Source organism: Brienomyrus brachyistius, chromosome 19 (assembly GCF_023856365.1).
Source record: "Brienomyrus brachyistius isolate T26 chromosome 19, BBRACH_0.4, whole genome shotgun sequence".
Taxonomy (NCBI): domain Eukaryota; kingdom Metazoa; phylum Chordata; class Actinopteri; order Osteoglossiformes; family Mormyridae; genus Brienomyrus; species Brienomyrus brachyistius.
In genome coordinates this window covers 565,808-584,681 of record NC_064551.1, presented here as the reverse complement: position 1 = coordinate 584,681, position 18,874 = coordinate 565,808, and the positions used below count along the sequence as shown (strand labels likewise).

The 18,874-nt window shown below is 43.1% G+C and overlaps 4 protein-coding genes across 4 annotated transcripts in view; 1 reads left to right on the top strand and 3 right to left on the bottom strand.

The window, feature by feature from the left end:
- The window catches only part of LOC125714359 (brain-enriched guanylate kinase-associated protein-like), a 30,790-nt gene extending 19,127 nt beyond the window's left edge, over positions 1–11,663 (top strand). The window contains exons 5-7 of the mRNA XM_048984889.1: positions 3,989–4,096; positions 7,475–7,558; positions 8,230–11,663. Coding sequence (XP_048840846.1) covers positions 3,989–4,096; positions 7,475–7,558; positions 8,230–9,603 — 1,566 coding nt within the window. The 3' untranslated portion in view covers positions 9,604–11,663. The remainder of the gene's footprint in view (positions 1–3,988; positions 4,097–7,474; positions 7,559–8,229) is intronic.
- The window catches only part of LOC125714377 (histone H2B 1/2), a 105,691-nt gene that overhangs the window by 47,845 nt on the left and 38,972 nt on the right, over positions 1–18,874 (bottom strand). The window lies entirely within an intron of this gene.
- LOC125714373 (histone H3) lies at positions 16,173–16,772 on the bottom strand. Its single transcript, XM_048984914.1, has one exon. The coding sequence runs from the start codon at positions 16,768–16,770 to the stop codon at positions 16,360–16,362; it is 411 nt and encodes a 136-aa protein (XP_048840871.1). The 5' UTR covers positions 16,771–16,772; the 3' UTR covers positions 16,173–16,359.
- LOC125714387 (histone H2A-like) lies at positions 17,711–18,356 on the bottom strand. The gene has a single exon (XM_048984932.1). The coding sequence runs from the start codon at positions 18,348–18,350 to the stop codon at positions 17,964–17,966; it is 387 nt and encodes a 128-aa protein (XP_048840889.1). The 5' UTR covers positions 18,351–18,356; the 3' UTR covers positions 17,711–17,963.

Below are 18,874 nucleotides of genomic sequence, written 5' to 3'. Positions count from 1 at the left end.
GAACTTATACTTTGTTTCTCTTCCAATTTTGCTTTTAATTTTAGTAGAAGAAATATCATCATCACCATCATCATCATCATCATCACCATCACCATCATCATATTCGTTCTCCTGGTGAGAGCCACAATATTTAGGAGAAATACTGAAACAAAAACAAGTGTCACTAGTGCTCTGACAGGAACAACGTGGAGCCTGGATTGTGGCCGGAACACGTTCTAGGGATGTCTAGAACATGAATGTGCCAAATTTACTGACTGCTATCCGCACTGCAGGAAACCAAGCCTGAAGTGCTAATGTCATTATTCATGAAAATTAACAAGTGCATTATTATTATTATTATTATTATTATTATGGTGTTGTTGTTAGATTTCTGCTGCAATATCTTAACTTAATCCTTCTATATTCAGTTTTACATTCTAATAAATCAGCACATATGGATTCCAATAACCTGCTGTGTGTTAATTTTAGCATGTGGAATAGTAATGGCAAACAATAGCGCATCTCCAGTTTCAGCAGAATTCAGGCACTGCGTAGCACTCTGACATCGTGCTGCTGGACGGGAGCTCTGTGAGAGGCGGGCGCCGCTTCGCCCGCCGCTTCGCTCGCCGCTTCCTGCGCTTTAATGAGAATCTACCCGGCAGCGGTAGCGTTTCACAGCTCGCCGTCACTTTAATTTCATCTGGTGCTAATGGTTGGGGCTCATGCTGCCAAACACCCACACGCTTCATGTTTCACACCCGACCAAAATAAAAACTTCCTGTAGCAGTTGTTTAAAAAGCTCCCCGTTTCACTTTGCATTATAGGTGCTAAAGAGTTTCCTAATATTACAGGCTTTCAGCTTCACCTCACGTGCTGCACGGAAAATATTCTCACTGGGAAAATGCTGCTTTGTTTCCTTAAACTTATCACTCACCCAGCCAGCCATCATTTTCCATACCATGTATCCAGCACCTGGTTACACCATAAATTGCATTACTCTGTATCATTTAAACCCTTCCTCTGACATCTCCTCATGAGAATTAAAAATTCTAATGGGATACATTTGCGGAATCTCTCGAGGTTACCAGGAATGACTGTTGTTATGATCAAATAAATAGATTTCCAGTTGCAAAGTAAACATATTCCTGCAGATGTATCAGCAACAGAAAATCGATCTGGTGACTGTGGGAATTTTATTTGGATTTCCCAGTAAGCTGGTGATGCTGGCCACTAGCCACTGATGCATGAAACTCTAAGTTACTCTGGATAAGTATCAAACAAATAGTTAAAAGGTGAGTTAGGAAATAAAACCCGGTGAAAATTTGTAATGGTTCATAAAGCCAAGTAATTGCATATTCCTCAACATGACAGTAACTACGAACAATCAATTTAAAGATTAGAACACTGTTATGGTTCAGTAGGGGTTGTCTGGAATGTTTTATGCAGCTTCAAAAAATAGCAAAAAGCTGCGTGTTTGTGTGGGAGAGCAGCAGAGAGACACATTAGGTCAGACTTATCCGTTCCAGCCCCTGGCAGACAAACAGAAAGCCTACTACTTATGCAGTGCTGGTATTTAATGTGGCTGAAGATACAATATACACTTCAATGGGGCTGAAGTGTCAGGCTTGCAGCGTGCGCTGAGTCAGAGCAGCCCTGTCTCAGACCTTTGATTCACTAAGATCCGCTGTCATTTTATCCAAAAAATAAAAATAAAAATCAGCTCAAGCATTTTCCTTATTCATGACACAAAGGAGGTGCTTCTTCAAGATTCTGCCGGCAGTGATTTGCATGGAAAAAATACAAAAGCGTCCAGTATTCACAAGAATCCATAATCAAGAAATGGCAGATGAATGCAGATTGTTACCTTTGAGGCACAACACACAAGAGACAAACATAAAAGGAGTTAGACTTATTTTGGCACGGTGGACCAATCTCCTGGGGGCGTTTACTTGCTGACTGAATGGGGCAAGACCAGTTTTGATGAAACTCAGTGGAAGTGGGGGTTGTATCATTAATGAGCGCAAAAGCTTGATGTGAGTGTCGGTGATGAGCCAATGGAGGAAAAATGCGGAGGCGTGTAACAAAAGAGCATTTTGGCCACATGAAAATCAGACGTCCTGCTGCATTATTAATCGTCACAGAATGAGTTAGTTACCTGATCAGTATGGAGTTGCGATAGTCTAGTCATGAAAGTACAAGCGCCTGTACTTGGAGCTGAGCTGTGTGGTCTGGCAAGGCCTGGTAGGATGAATGTAGAAGACGGGGAGCTACAATGTGATCGGCAAAGGACAGCTGGCTACCGTCACGCTGTGGTTCGGGGCAGACCTTGATGGAGACCACCCTGATGACTTAAGAATAGTGGCGGTGTGGAGGATGGTAGAGAAGAAGCTGCAGAAGGTGATGGTCCCTCACCCAGGCCACAGTGTTGATAAGGCATGTGGAGATGTAAGCAGAGATGGCGGAGTTCTCAGGAGGGGAAGTCTGGAATTTGAAGTGTCCTGCATGGTAATGAGTATTTGAATTGTAACTCAACAGGTTGGGCAGTGTAGCGCTTTGAAGGAACACATACCCTGTCCTGGGGATACTGTGGATGCTGTGAGCAGCCCGGTACAGTTGATGGGTAGGAGTGGAAGAGACAAGAACTTTTCCTGTAGTGATCAGGCCTAATTGGACCTTAGAGTGCTGTTGCAAGCAGCAGCCGGTTAACTGAGGCGTTGTTCTTTTTAGTCATGACCTTAAAAGCCCTCTAGGTGCAAAAGAAGAAAAGAAAATATAAAGGTTATAAAATATTCTAACTATATTTTGTTAGAATGTCGTAAAATTTATGCTGAATCCAGTGTGACTTAATGAGCCTGTTACCATGGAGACCATGAGGTCTGTTTTGCAGTAATTAGCTTGATTGCTTTAGTGGCTCCTTTGAAGCCCCAGCTTTATCACAGGCTGCCCCCTGTGGGCCGTCATCAGTGGTGTCAATATGCAGAATCCTGCTGCAGGAAGTGACACATCTTCCCACTCAGTGTTTCTGGTTAGAGGCAATAATATATACTTTGCATGTAGCATGAGGAAATATTAGCTTCCACCAGAGTAAACCTAAGCACATTTCATAGATGTACTAGAATATCTAGTGGCCATTGCATTGGTGTGTGTCTCAGTGGGTTAGGCCTCTGTGGCTATTATTGGATGGTTGCTGGTTTGAATTCTAGCCTTGGTGGAATAGTCACATCCCTGATGAGCCCCAATGTAAGGCCCTTAATCCCTGGGAAGTGCTCCATTGGTGATGAATGAATGACCCTGTGTGTGTGTGGGAAGTGGAGCACAAGGTGGAATGTGTAAGAAGAAGCAGCCCAACGTGCTTCTGCAAATGGCAAACAAAGGATGTCTTCATTTCGTTCATTACAATGCACAAATTATTATGGAAAAGTCAACACAACACAACAAAAAAATCATAATCAATGAATGATACATACAGACACAATAGCGGCCAGCAAACGTACTACAGTTACTTAAATTTATCAGCATTGTCATGTCAATACCAATAAAATAATACAGAAATTGCAGGTGGATTGAGGATTTTATAAGATTCCATGGCATTTTCTTCAGTAGCACTATTGGAATTTAATGTTAATAGGCTGCTCACTAGTGTGTTGGGCACAGAGGACAGACTGCATGCAGGTGCAAATTATAGCTTGATGGTGATCTTAGGGGAGCATTTCAATATCAATGGCTGGTATTGCTAATGCTGACACTAATTATACTGTATCACAAAGACACCCTCCATCCAGTGACAGAATCATCGTAAGTCGATTTTCAACATGGACTCTTTGTTGGATGCAGCTTTGCAACACAAAGGCACAATTAACCTGCCAGCCGTTGCACAGGAGAGAACCTCACTATCATTCACAATGATTAGGATGTGAGAAGTGAGTTTGTCTTCCCTTTTTTCATGTGTTTTGATGACGGGTGTTGTGCCTGTTCCCTTCACTCTGGGTGCCCTTTGCTTCGTCTGCAGTCTCAGCACCATGATGAAGAGAAAAGAGTCCTCAGTCGCGAGATCGTCATCCTCAACAACCATCTCATGGAGGCTAAGATGACCATCCAAAAGCTCCGTGAGGACAATGTAAGTCCGCCAGCTTTTTGGTTGCATTGGATGTGAGGAGGCCGTAACATCAACGGCTTCACTCTGGGCTAGAACTGTGTGATTTTTAGAGGATCACAGGAGTCACCGGTGACTTAAAACATGTTGTGTGATGGATTTGTCAACAAGGTGGATGCTGCCGAACTGAAAGAGATGCTGGAAGCTGTTCAACATTTGCTGTGATGTAACTCAGCTCTGCCACTGTTATCTGACACTGCTGACTGGGCAGTAATTTTAAAATATGAATGGGTTTCAAACCTGAATATTAAATTTTTAAGTACAGATTGGCTTTAAGTTTAAAGTTTAAGTTAAGATTGGCACTTTAAGAAATGCAAAGATTCCATCAAACAGAATCATTAATTAACAAATTAGTATGAATTAATTGAGTTTAACCTACCCTGATGTCTTGCCTTCTAAGTAGCTCAATATCTATGCAGTAAGCATAATTGTACACATTTCAAATTCAAATGCACTTATCTTCATTTAATAAGAATGAAAAATAATGTACTAATTAGCGAGCTAATTATGCCACGTCAGCTGCAGTAGCATCTGCTGTGCCTGACAGAAAGGCAAAGCGGATGGTTTTCTGGGGGCTCGGATATTCCACTGGCCTCCGTGTGGCTCTCCTTAACATTTGGGCTCTGCATCAGCAGTGACACACAGCACAGCTGCACCGTCGTGCGAACCTCTCTCATCCTCACGCGTCTTTCACACCTTCCATGCAGTTGATACCACTGTCAGAGGAAAGCCTGACATTTAGCTTTTTTTATTGTTTTATTTTCCATGGGTTTCTCATTAGGCCGTTTATTTTTCAGCAATGTTTGTAATGTATTTCTAGACAAACTCCCACGTTTACCAAAATTGCCTTCTGAGGAAATGCCTGCCCACAACACAGAGCCCAGCAGTAAACAGCTCTGGCCTGGTTAGCGCTGAGTTGGTGTAGTGTTGCCGCTCGGCCTGTAAGTGGCAGCGTATCCCGGCCCAGCCCCTCGCTCAGCCCACGGGATTGTTAACATGCCAGAAGCTGTTAGCTGCGGGATAAACACTTAAAGGTATGACTCACATTCTAGCATTCGCTTGTAAGCACGACTCTCCAACACAATGACGGGAGATTTTTAAGCACTTCAGTGTATCTAATATTGTGCAGGCTGTTTTGCTATGTACTAAATATACTTGGACACTGCAGCAAAGTTTGTTATACACCATCTGCAAGCATTAAATACAGAGTCTTCCACGTATTTCAAATGCACAATAAAATAAATTGTAATACTGGGGTAAAGAAATTATCTAATTTATGCCTGATATGAGTTTATATGCACTTGTGTAAATAGAAAATCAAGGATCATTTCCTCACTGCAAACAGAAGATAGAACCAATAATTAATTTAAGTAAAAGACAGTAAATACATTGCCTTACAGAATAGTGGATATATAATTGCATGGCATCAAAAAGACTGTGATAAATGTATTTCTAATTTGGTATAAGTGGACCAGAGCCCCCCCCCCCCCCGACTGAAACTCTGCTTTGATCTGTTCCCCTGGTTTGCCTGGGATTGTGAAGACTGTCAATCTTTCTTATTAGATTGGCCAACGGATGGTTGTAATTCAGCAGGTCTTTGTACAATTTATGCTTCACATATAAAGAGTTGTGAAACTGTAGAAAGACACAAGCACAGGAGACATAAAAACTGAAATTCTTCTTCCATTTGATTCAAGCAAACTGAGCTGACAGAATCTTCAAAGAGACACTCACTCTCCATAGAGGCACTCATACTTCATAGACATTCACTCTTCACAAAGTAACTCACTCTTCATAGAGACACTCACTCTTCATAAAGGAACTCACTCTTCATAGAGGCACTCACTCTTCATAGAGGCACTCACTCTTCATAGAGGAACTCACTCTTCATAGAGGCACTCACTCTTCATAGAGGCACTCACTCTCCATAGAGAAACTCACTCTTCATAGAGGCACTCACTCTTCATAGAGGCACTCACTCTCCATAGAGGCACTCACTTTCCATAAAGACACTCACTCTTCATAGAGGCACTCACTCTCCATAGAGACACTCACTCTTCATAGAGGCACTCACTCTTCATAGAGACACTCACTCTTTCCACTCAGGCTACCCAGATACTCGTCCAGTCCCTCGTCATCTCACGCCTTGACTACTGTAACTCGCTTCTAGCGGGTTTACCACTGAGCGCCATCCGTCCCCTCCAACTGATTCAGAATGCAGCTGCTCGTCTTGTTTTCAACCTTCCCAAGTTCTCCCATACCACTCCTTTGCTGCGCTCCCTCCACTGGCTTCCTGTAGCTGCACGCATCAGATTCAAAACACTGATGCTCGCATACAAAGCCAAAAATTCTCTGGCACCATCCTACCTAAAGGATCTCATCACACCCCGCTCTGCACCACGATCTCTCCGATCCTCCAGCACTGCTCGACTGGTCCCTCCTCCCCTCAAGGCACAAGGAAGACACGCATCTCGGCTCTTCTCTGTCTTGGCACCTAATTGGTGGAATGAACTCCCCCTAGATGTCCGAACAGCTGAATCCTTGACTGTCTTCAAGCGATGACTCAAAACTTTTCTTTTTCAGAAATACCTGACGTAGAACTTCTATATTCTTACTCAACTCTTTTTTTGGTGTGCGTTTAAAAAAAAAAAAAATTAAAAATTCTGCACTACTCAATGGAGTTCTCAGAGATAGTATTCAAAGCTTGGGTCCTTATTGAGCTAGCATCGGGAATTCATTGCAGAGTCTCAATGCACTTATGTAAGTCGCTCTGGCTAAGGGCGTCTGCCAAATCCTGTAAATGTAAATGTAAATGTCATAGAAGCACTCACTCTTCATAGAGACACTCACTCTTCCTCAGCACATAGTAATGAACTCCATTATAAAAACCTGCATACAGTCTGTTTTATTTACCTTCATTGATTTTAGTGTCTTAACTTTCTTCACTTAAACACTGCTGTTATCTGTTTGATGCAGTGCAGTTCATTGATATATCTGAATGCTTCTTTGTTTCAGATGGGGCTTGAATGTTTGTTTCTGGTATATTATATTGTGGGTGATGTATTATACTGTAGGGCCCAAATTTCCTCTTTCCAGTGCAATGTATAATACTGTATGTTCTGGATGCACACAATAATCTTAAATTATATTACAATTATATTTTACATTTCAATGTAAAAATTATTTTATAATACACAAAATAAGATCATTTTAAAGAATTATTTTATGTTCAAAAGTGTTGATGCTGAATGTAGAAAGCCCCCACTGGCCATGTGGAAGTGGTGGCGCTGGAGCTGCCAGCCCGCCCGCACTCACACCGACGGCAAACTCTCCTCCCCTCAGGACCTGTGCAGGAAGGACTGTAACCTGGCTGCACAGCTGCTGCAATGCAACAAGTCTCACTACCGAGCACACGAGCTTTCGGAGGTACCTGTGCTAATGCTAATGCTAATGCTGTGACATATAGCATTATTACATCTTCTCTGTTCTCATGACAGTAGTAAATATCAAATGTAATGAAGTGGTATCAGTGAAACCCTCAGTGTCCTCACCCCTCCAGCACATAGGTTTCTATCCTGCCTCTGTGTTTGTGTTTCTGTGTGTGGCAGGGAGGGGGGGGCAGTTGCCCCTTCATAGTGAATGCAGTCAAAGAACTAAAAGTGCCAAATGTGTTGTACTTAGTTACTTTGGTTAATTATGGTTAAGGTTAGGGCTGGGTGGGGGTTAAGGGCATCATTGATGGCAGTAGGGTTATGTTTTCGGCTGCCCCCCATCCCTTATAATGCAGGATCGTCCTACACTGGAAAATAAACTGTGTGTCCCGTATTATAGAAGAACCCTAGATACACCCGTGGTCTCCTTAAGTTCAAATGTGTTTCCTATACTTTTCTCCAACACTCCAAAAGCAAATGCTTAGGCAAATGTGCAGCATTGTTCGTCTGCATGCGTGTGACCTGCGATGGACTTGCAGGGTTTCCCAGGGTCTGAAGGGTCACCATGACCATAGACTATATAAATGCAATGGAATATGGATGACTGTTTAACAGAATATAACAGTAATGCATGCCAGCCTCTTGCTGCCCTGTCCCTCTGCCCAGCTCCCTGCAGAGTTCCAAGAGCGTGTCAACCTGCAGATGGAGGCGTCTCCCCTCTGCCACTCACCCTACTCAGACTCAGTGCCCACCTCCGTCATCGCTAAAGTGCTGGAGAAGCCAGAGCCCGGCATGGCCTCCAGGACTGCCAGCCCCATGCCCCACGAGCCAGCCCGCCTGCCCAGCAGCCCGGTGAGCAGTGAGCGCCTCACCCTGCGCATGGTCTACAGGTCGGACGTGTACAGCAGCGACGCGGCGCTCTACTGCTCTGACGAGCACGAGCACCAGGAGCTCTGCCAGAGCATGGAGCTGCACGAGCACCAGGAGCTCTGCCAGAGCATGGAGCTGCACGAGCGGGAGTCCAGCCCCTTCCAGGCCCACAACTCCACCGACAGCAACCCAGAGGAGGAGGCTCTCCTCCACTCCAGTTTCTCCCAGGAGCCATTTCTGGAGTTTGCCGGCTCGCTGCCGCCGTCCAGCTCCTACTCCAGTTTCAGTGCTGCTTCGGACGAGAAGCCCCGCCCACCCAGCAGCAACCTGTCCTCCCCCCATCAGGCGGCATACATGGAATGGCGGGATGGCGACTATGAGCACAAGAGCAACTCGTCCTACGAGAAGGACAGCCCCGGCTTTGCCGAGTCGCACAGTTTCCAGCAGGCAGCTCACGCTTACCAGAACAGCAGCTCACCAGCGACGGTGCCGGACTCCCCGCTGCACATGCGTGCCGCCTCCGCCTGTTTCGGTGAGCCCTTTCCCCCACGCCGCATCCCATCCTCCTACAGCGTGGGCTCTTACAGGCGGTATGGGGATCCCCGTGGCACTACTCATGACCCCAGTGATGAGTTGGGCATCCGCTGGAGGCAGCTGAGTGTGGAGGACCTGAACGCCTACTCCTATGCCAGCACTGGGCGCGTGTCGCCGTATAGCTTCTCAGAACAGCACTACGTGGTGCGACCCGGGAAGGTGAAACTGGGCCCCCTCTACAGCAGTCTGCAGGAGAGCGACAACGTCTACAGCAACGTGCCAGAACCCGAGCCGGCCGTCTCCAGCCCAAGTCCTGAGCACGAGCCGGCCCTGCCTGAGCAGGAGCACCTGTACCTTGTCAAGGAAGATGACCTTTTCGACTCAGGAAGTCCCAAGGACGAGGAGAACATGGCAGGCAGCATGAAGGAGTATGTACACATCAGCCCCCACAGCTCCAACGAGTCCCTAAGCCAGAGGGTGCTGGAGGTTTCCGAGCTGCAGCCATACCCAGTGGAGAGGCAGAGCCCAGCCCTGCTGAGCCAGTCTCTGCCACAATATCAGCAGTTCGGAAGCCTGGGACTCTCCAGGAAAGACAGCCTGACCAAGGCCCAGCTGTACGGGACACTGCTGAACTGAAAGCCTGTTTCCCTGGGCTCTGCTGTCATGTGTTTCTTCTGCTCTGAACTTTGGGTCCAGTAGTAGGTGAGCTGACATAGCATCCCAGCTGATTACTGCAGGGATTCCATAAGTGACAGGAAATGTTTTAGTTTAAATGCCATTAAAAGCAGAGTTTTAGAACAATATTTATCAAAACAGAGAACCTTTTTAAACATTTTACTGAATTGCAGAAATGCAACTTGATAGAGTGCTTAGTGCGGCTCTGTCAGTATCGGGATTCATTTTCTAGATTTCGCTCATTCATTCTTCTCATTTTAATTATGTTATATTGAACCAGGTCATTTCAGTATATTAGGTACGGCAAATCTATACTTAACTATTCATTTCAAAAGCAATATACATCAGTGCACCTCTATAACTATGGTAATGAGCTACGCTATCTGGCATGACTTTACAAATCATTCACATTTTTCAGCTTGTTCTTTACTATCGTAAATTTCTTGATTTACTTAATTTGAAGGTGATTGTTAGAAAACGAAATATTATTTTCCATGTTCAGTTATTGCTATTCTTTTTCATTTTTACATATGAGCTAAAGATGGAGTTATTTGATGTTAAAATGCACATCCGTGGCCTTGGATCTATGTAGGATCTGAAGGCACCAGTTTTGCCAGAATGTCAACGGACCCTCTAAGGGGGAATCTGCAGCTTGGTTTGTCTGGGATGACAGAACATTCAGACTGTTCCTGGTACTTCTCTGTAGGATGATCTTATACGGGCTACTCTAATCTCAAATTATGGAAAACAGAGGATTCCCCCTATTCATTTCCTAACAATAAATGACCCGCTTGAGAGATTTGTTTTTTAATGCTTTGAAATATCTATTTGTTATCCATCTAATAAATAGTGACATTCCTGAGTGCTTTTTTCTCAGTGTGCGTTTAGCCAGGCAGTCAGGGGCAGGTACTGGCGGCACTGGGAGGCCTGAGAGCAGAGAAACATATTCTGTTGTTGTTTAATGAAATAACTCTTCTGATTTTGTACACTAGCACGGTGTGTGTGTGTGTGTGTGTGTGTGTGTGTGTGTGTGTGTGTGTGTGTGTGCAGCTGTTTTGATGCTCTTTTGTCTCACCCGAGCCCCCCCCTCCCCATTACCCCACTCTACCTCAGGTTTTACCGCGTACCCCTTTGGAACATCTAGCACTGTTTACGTTGACTTTTCGCAGCATGTTTATACATTTTTACAATGTTTCTTTACTAACAAAGAGTGATAGCACACCGTACATTTACAGACCCACTGAAATGACTAATGCGTTTGCTAAACATCATTCGGGAAGAATACTTCAAGATGCTTCATTTTGGAAAACAAGATCACTCAGTGTGTATTTGATCAAAGATGCTTTTTTGAGGGATTCGGTCATTAGCGAAGAAGAAACAGGAACCATGTGTATCACCTTCCTGCAGACGTGCTTAAACTTCCATTGGTATTCCATTTTGTATTATGACAAGGATGAATGCAAAAAGTGACCTTGACATTGAACATATATAGTAATTGTAAATAATCAAAGTGCACTGAAATGCCGCTAGAGTAAAAAAGCTCATGTTGTGTCTAATGAATTTCATGGTAACACTTTACTTGACAGGGCACAAATAATGTAGTATTATACTTTCACTTACATATTAACCACAAACTAAGTATTAGTTAAATACTAATCTCATGTTAATTCATCATTAATTGTGACGCATATTTTATCTCAGTTTCTATATTTGTAATTATATCTGTTTATTATGCAAACCATTGTGAACTACTGAAGGAACTACTGAAGGAACTACTGAAGGAACAAGTCATGAATAAAACAATGAAACACTGATCTCATGTTTGTTTCTTTTATCTCAAGTAGCAACTATATAAATACTTCAATAATAATTTGAGCTTCAGTAGTAACTGAGTTATTACTGAGCATCTATCCCCCGTCAAGTAAAGTGTCACCAATTTTATTACTCTGCTGCTTTTGGTTTTGTAAAGTCACGGGGAAAAAAATGTGTAAATAAAGACTGACCTGCAACCTGACCTACAACTAGCCAGAAACATTCTGTAGTGTATATAAACCAATATATTTCTATGGTTATATATACATATCACTCCATGGTCCATATGTTCTTTAAGCTGAGGCAGTGCAAACACATATATGTTTTCCTCTTTCTCCCTGTGCAGGGTTGCAGATATTTGATTGGCTTGTGAGACATTTATCTTGGATCTTTGCTGCTAGAACCTGGAGACAGACAGCACACAGCCTGCCATAGCTCAACATAAAATAGCATCCAATGGTGAATGTCTGCCTATACAGAAGCCAGGCTCTGACTAATCCTGTCTGCTTTCGCAGAAGTCAGGAAGTGATGCAATTCACTGCAACAGCACTGAGCTATCAGTGCCTCGGTGTATTTTACGTTGCAAAGTAAGAAATAAGGCAAAAATGGCAAAATGCAAACATATAAACATCAGTGCTTTTAGCTGAATAATAAAACCATGGTCAAAGTGTAAGGAAAGGGTTAGGCGGTTCAGAAATTATCTGAAGATTAAATTATCCAGATTAAATTATCAGCATCATAAAAAGTCAATTCATTCATAATTCCAGTACATTCCCAACTTTACTATGCATTTTACCCAGGAGTTATAATGCAAAAGAGCACATTCATTAATTCATCCTTACTAGGTGAAAAAATAAGCATCTAGCCACAAACTACAGCAGTCTTTTACAGTGATTCATTATAGCTCTGTATCTGAGAGATAAGTCGTTAGACTTCCTAAGGGACTAGATACATTCTAACTGTCACTGGTCTAGGTGAGAAGAACACTACTTCATCTCAGTCCTCAGAGGCCGAGATTCTTCTCTGGTACAATATTAATGCAATATCACTCAGACGGGAAACAATCTCTACGTAGACCCTAAAATTTAAACTGCCTGTTGACTAAACAAAAGAAAATATTTATGTTACTCAAAATATAACAATGACGATGTGTAGTTATTCCAAGATTAAATTTACGTTCATGCGGTTTCCACAACTATGAAAGTGTTTTCGCAGAAAGTCCAGGTAATTACAAGAAAACGGGCTCTGAAGAGATGATTAAACCACATCATGAGAAGGAAGCAACTCCCAAAATTAAAGGACTGCTGCAGCCACTGTGGCTTTTTTATGGCAGTTAGTGATGCTCCCAGAAAGAGAATCCAGGCTGCCTCTGAAGTCAGAGACACTGAGAGAGCTGAGCATCCTGAAGGCCGTTGCTATGGTGACAGATGAAGGACCATGCGGCAGCTGTCTAGCAGAAAGTTTCAAAGGTGCCTTGAGAAAAGACGTTCAGAATCACCCCCCCTCCCCCTCGAGTGTAACAGATGCCCGTAACATGGATGATGGGAACCACACACCAACAAGCAAGTGCACCCAGAGACCCCTATACATTCCCACATTTGAACACGGGTCAAAATATTAAAAGACTTTCCCAAGATCTACTCATCATCTACGTGACTGTTACATGTGGTCTTCAGGATGTTACACCCCCAATGATCACCATGTATCATATAGGGCAAAACAATAGCATAGAGTATAGAGATGTCTGTGTGCCTGTGAGTTAGATGTGCATTCAGAAAGTAACCACTAACCCAATGAATGCAGAGTGATTGTAGTGACCCTCGAAAAGAGCTGATCTCCGGAGAACAAGGCTGTGGTCTGATTTAATCTGCCGGAGCTGAGTCACTAGCAGCGGAGTCATGCGAAGATGATTCATAGTCACCAGACATGGAAGTCAGCTTGGGGGTGGGGGGGGGTTTAATGTTAATGTTACCTTGGTCACTGATATTTACAACATGGTTATAAAACAAGATATGATTAGTATTTAGACAAAATTCAACTCTGCTTTTAACAGAGTACAGTGCATATTTTAACTTTATGTACATTTTATATTTTTGGAGACAATACAAAGTTAAAACAATTCACATTCCATCATGGATAGTTCCATTATTTTGGAATAAAATTTAAGAAGCTTATCAGGGTGATAAAAAAGTGTTTTCAGTCCTGTGGTCTGAGGATGCCTGTGTTACTTATGTAATTCAATTAATTAACTTAAGTGATTAAGTAGATGTCTGGGGAGACCCAGAGGAGAGGCTTGGGAACTGAAGCGATGTTCTTATGGCCATCCAACAAGATACCGGTAATTTTTTGGAGAACAAAAGAAATTCCTGTTACTTTTTATTGCTCATTTGTATATTTTTTTGTTGCATCTTCTGAGCAGTAATATTCACTTATTACCCAGATAAATAGCTTTAGACCTATATTACCAAAAGTCAGATACACACTTCAAAGAAAAAGCAGTCAGCATTATTATTATTATGAGAAAAACTAATCTGAACTACAATCCAACTGAATATAAAGCAAACCCTTACATAACAAAATCCTTCAATATCTATTTCAGCTTTTGGTTAGAATTTTTTGCTTTATGATTTTTATGTCATTATGAGGACACACTGCCCTCTATTGACGAATAAATATAAGTGCATGTTTTGTTATATATATGCAGAGAACAAGCCAGGATGGGCGCCAATGCATCTCAGGGCACAAGGCGTGGGACGACCCTGTGGTGGGAAAAGCTGAGTACCCAGCAGCCCACAATGACACGGGAGAACATGCAAACCCCACACACAGCTGAGACTCACACACTGGATCCAGAGGTGTGAGGCTCCAGTGCTCACCACTGCGCCACCAGGCTGCCTCACCCCAAACTGTCCTTTTCCCCAAACATCCATCCATCCATCTTCTGTAACCATTCTTCCTATTCAGGGTCAACTAGGGTCCAGAACCTATGCTGGAGACTATGGGTGCCAGGCTGGGAGCAACGCAGGACAGGGTGCCAACCCATCGCAGGGCGCCAACCCATCACAGGGCACACTCACACACCATTCACTCACACACCATTCACTTACACACACACACCTATGGACAATCTAGCAACTCCAATTAACCTCAGCATGTCTTTGGACTGTGGAGGACACCGGAGTACCAGAGGAAACCCCACGACGACATGGGGAGAACATGCAAACTCCACACACGGAACCAAGGTGGAGACTCGAACCCGGGTCCCACCGACAGCAAGCTGCCCTTTCCCAAACATTATTAGTATATTACTATAGTGTGATGAAAGATAAATAAGGGTCATTTTATGTATATACACTTTACAGACATAATAGTTGTATTTGCAATATTAACTTAGTTTTAAAAGCTCTAAAATACAACTGTGACCAAGTATTGGGCAGATTTGTTTTCAAACTAATAAATTTCACAGTATGCATGTTTGAAATCATGCCATTGTTGTGTTAGCAAGTCAGTGTGTATATCTGTGCAAAAAGCTCACTAAAGCATGAACACATTCATTTGCTGTAAGCATTCATTCTGTAATCAGACGGAACCATGACAATGCTTACAGGCATCTTATTCATTTCTGCCATCATTCAGAAATTTGAAGGGTGACTGGTTTTTACATCTAGTGTGGATGCTGCCAATATCTATGAACCTGGATGGATAAACAGTTGGATTTTTTATGGATTATTCTAAGATCAGTGACATACCGGTATTAAAAGGTTGTCCAAATGAAGGATGATAGGTGTTTTAACTAAACACAATAAAGCCAAATGTAATAAATTATAAGCCTGTATGAATAATCACCCCCCCCCCCTTACTGAATACCCAACAACGCTTCCCTGAGCTGCAAAGCCTTCTCCACCTGTCGACCGAGGAGAAATCTCACCACGCTCCTCTCTTCAGAGCTGCTTCAGCTCAGTAATATTTCCAAGCAATGAATGCTTTTCAGGTCCTGTCACATTTCCCCAGCCATTCGGCTCTCATCTTCCTTGTATGTATGGAATCACCGTCTTGTTACATTCCCTCGCAGATAGATGGGCTGATACAGAGTTAATGATTCCCTCAAGGTCCATTGTCAAGGTCCTAAAGCAGCAAGACACCCCCAGACCAGCACACCCCCACATTACTCACCACCAGTGCAGGGTTCTTACTGTAGCCCCCATACAGTACTGACTTTCCTCCTCAGTCCACAACACCTTCTTCCAAGGCCCCAGGACTGACCCAGGTACTTTAAAGCAAAGTGAAGACCTGTTTTCATGGTGTTTTTACACTGGTAATAGTTTCTGCCTCCTGCATTTCTAATTTTAACCATCTTTGTTAGAGAAATCAGAATCACAGCAAAGCCAATTTAAGAGGCTTATTATCCATTGTTTTGTGCGCTTGGATTCTCTCATGTAATACAAGATGCTTTCAATTAGAAAAGCCAATTTTCAAAAGAGGAAATAGGACAGACTTCCCAACACAAGTTGAAATCGGTAACTTTACCTGCCCAACTTCCACAAGTTGTAGCTCATACCATAGAAGTTTAATCAATGGAGAGATCTGGGGATCGACAGTTCTGACCGATTATAGATATAAATCGGAGTCGCCAGATCATTTAAGAATTACATGACAAACCCATATTACAAGATTTGCATCTATACATACGTACGCAATCCTAAACAAGGACAATTATGTGAAACAAAGTACGCCATTCGGGTTTAAATTCACTTACTTGCTGGCTCCGTGGTAAAGAACAGAGACTAAAACTGTACTAGAGATATTTGCTTTTTTTAAAGAATATTGAAGTGGCTCTGAAAAGAGCCTTTGGTTTCTCTCCGCAGACTTATGCGGGCGGGAGAGCAGGAGTCAATGAAAGCCAATTTAAGCACGTTCACCACGGATACGGCGAGCCAGCTGAATATCTTTAGGCATGATGGTCACTCGCTTGGCGTGAATGGCGCACAGGTTGGTGTCCTCAAACAGACCGACCAGATACGCCTCGCTTGCCTCCTGCAGCGCCATAACAGCCGAGCTCTGGAAGCGCAGGTCGGTCTTGAAATCCTGAGCGATTTCCCTCACCAGACGCTGGAAGGGCAGCTTGCGGATCAGCAGCTCAGTGGACTTCTGATAACGCCGGATCTCTCGCAGAGCTACGGTTCCGGGCCGGTAGCGATGAGGCTTCTTGACGCCGCCTGTAGCCGGAGCACTTTTACGTGCCGCTTTGGTAGCCAGCTGCTTCCTGGGCGCTTTGCCGCCAGTGGACTTACGTGCCGTCTGCTTGGTTCTTGCCATTGTGACGTTACTCTGGTTTGGTTTCCAAATGGCTTCAAACTTTATAAAGCGGACACAGACAAGCTGATTGGATGAAATTATTCGAAGCTCCCATTGGTTCGACTGAGACCCTTAGTTCCGCCAAATATTCAAAATACGACTGGTACCCCATCCGCTTCTGCTCTGAAATTATATCAATACTTAAGACAGCATTTTTGGCGTTTAAAAACGGAACATGTTTCTGTAACGTGCATAAAAGCCTACATGTAAAACACTAAGAAACTAGATGAACTACTAATCTTATAGATTAACATGCACACAACACAGTACTAATCAGTAAACACGTTGTAATAACGCCGCTTAATAATGGCTTATTTGGGGAATCTTTTAGGCTATAGTTTTCCGCAGTTCTCGACCTACAACCTATAAATAATATATATTAAATAAGTGCCAGACTCGCAATCCCCCTAGGTGGTTGAAGCATGCAAGCGTGTCCGCGCGCACAAACAGGCCTAGTCATACATGGACACACATGTACAGTAATTCAGCAACTACAAATAAAGTTTATTAGCCTAGCGATGAAATAGCATTCATAATTGTTTAATGAACGTCAGCGCCGAGAAAATCTCAGCATAAATACGTAGAACCAAAATGGATTCTAAAGCACTCTTTGAACGGAATGTGATTAACCGTGAAGTAAACAAATCTGTAGAGTTGACCGATATCATCCAGTTCACTTTAAAGGTTGGATTTGCATGTTTTAATTTCAGTTTTAATAGTCATTTGTATTCTGTGATTAAACACCAGGAGTAATTCTTTTTTAAAAGCGAATGAGACCATTCTCTTTATTAAGAGAAGCATGATGCAGCAGCAGTGAACCAGCAATACAATCAAAAATTAAAAATGCACGTAAAATAAATATCAACATTATATACTTCGAAATCTGTTACGACTTGTTTGTATTTCGGTTAGTTGACCCTTAAGTAAAGCGCGAGACATCGTCGCGGAAATATAATTAGCGAATGCGTGATGTCTTGTTGGCTAAAAAGACTCAAACACGCGTTTTACTAGTTGCGAAACTTTTATATTTAGTATATTTATAAGTTATAGCGAGAGAAGATGGTTCACTATGCACTTGAGTTTGCCACTTTTAAACACGGGTAGATGGTTCTTAAAAGAACCTTTGAGTTATGCCATCAAGCAGATCCGAGTGCCTACTTGGCTTTCGCCGGCTTCTCAGTCTTCTTAGGCAGCAGCACAGCCTGGATGTTGGGCAGCACGCCGCCCTGAGCGATAGTCACACGGCCCAGCAGTTTGTTCAGCTCTTCGTCGTTACGAACGGCAAGCTGCAGGTGACGAGGAATGATGCGCGTCTTCTTGTTGTCGCGGGCAGCATTACCAGCCAACTCCAGGATTTCAGCAGTGAGATACTCGAGCACGGCAGCCAAATAGACTGGAGCTCCAGCACCAACTCGCTTAGCATAGTTACCTTTACGGAGCAGCCTGTGGACACGGCCGACAGGGAACTGTAAGCCAGCCCTGGAAGAACGGGTCTTGGCCTTAGCCCGAGCTTTACCACCGGTTTTGCCTCTGCCAGTCATCTTAGATTTTCCGTTCTGTTCATAAAAAAATGAACTCAGTGAACACAATACTTATAGAGATATTGTGTATTGTGATTGGTCAGGACTCTAAATATATTTCGTCCAATCACCTGAAAGAACTGGGGCAGCCAATAATAAACGTTGCTAAAAATTTAGAGTAGCGTTATATGGAAGTATTGCTGGTACAAAATATGATGGCTATAATGTTTCTAAGAACAATCACTTTTAATATGTACATCCTCCTAAAATAATCTTCTAATAAACCTCTTCACCATCTTCAGACTGTTACTTAAATTTGTGTATGAAGGCCCGTTTCTTCGATTCCTCTTGGGATACTTATCAGTGTGTATGTATTTGAGTGGATTCATGCCCCGAGCTGCCAGTGTTATGTTAGAACCAAAACGTTTTTCTCTACAAATGGAGGATTATATAAACATTATTCAGGAGCATAGTATATTATTGCGTCTATTGTGTGTGTGTGTGTGTGTGTGTGTGTGTGCCCTGTATGAGGCCATCATTCTGTT

Coding starts and splice junctions, on each gene's coding strand:
- LOC125714373 (XM_048984914.1), bottom strand. CDS start 16,770: ATGGCAAGAACCAAGCAGACGGCACGTAAGTCCACTGGCGGCAAAGCG.
- LOC125714387 (XM_048984932.1), bottom strand. CDS start 18,350: ATGACTGGCAGAGGCAAAACCGGTGGTAAAGCTCGGGCTAAGGCCAAG.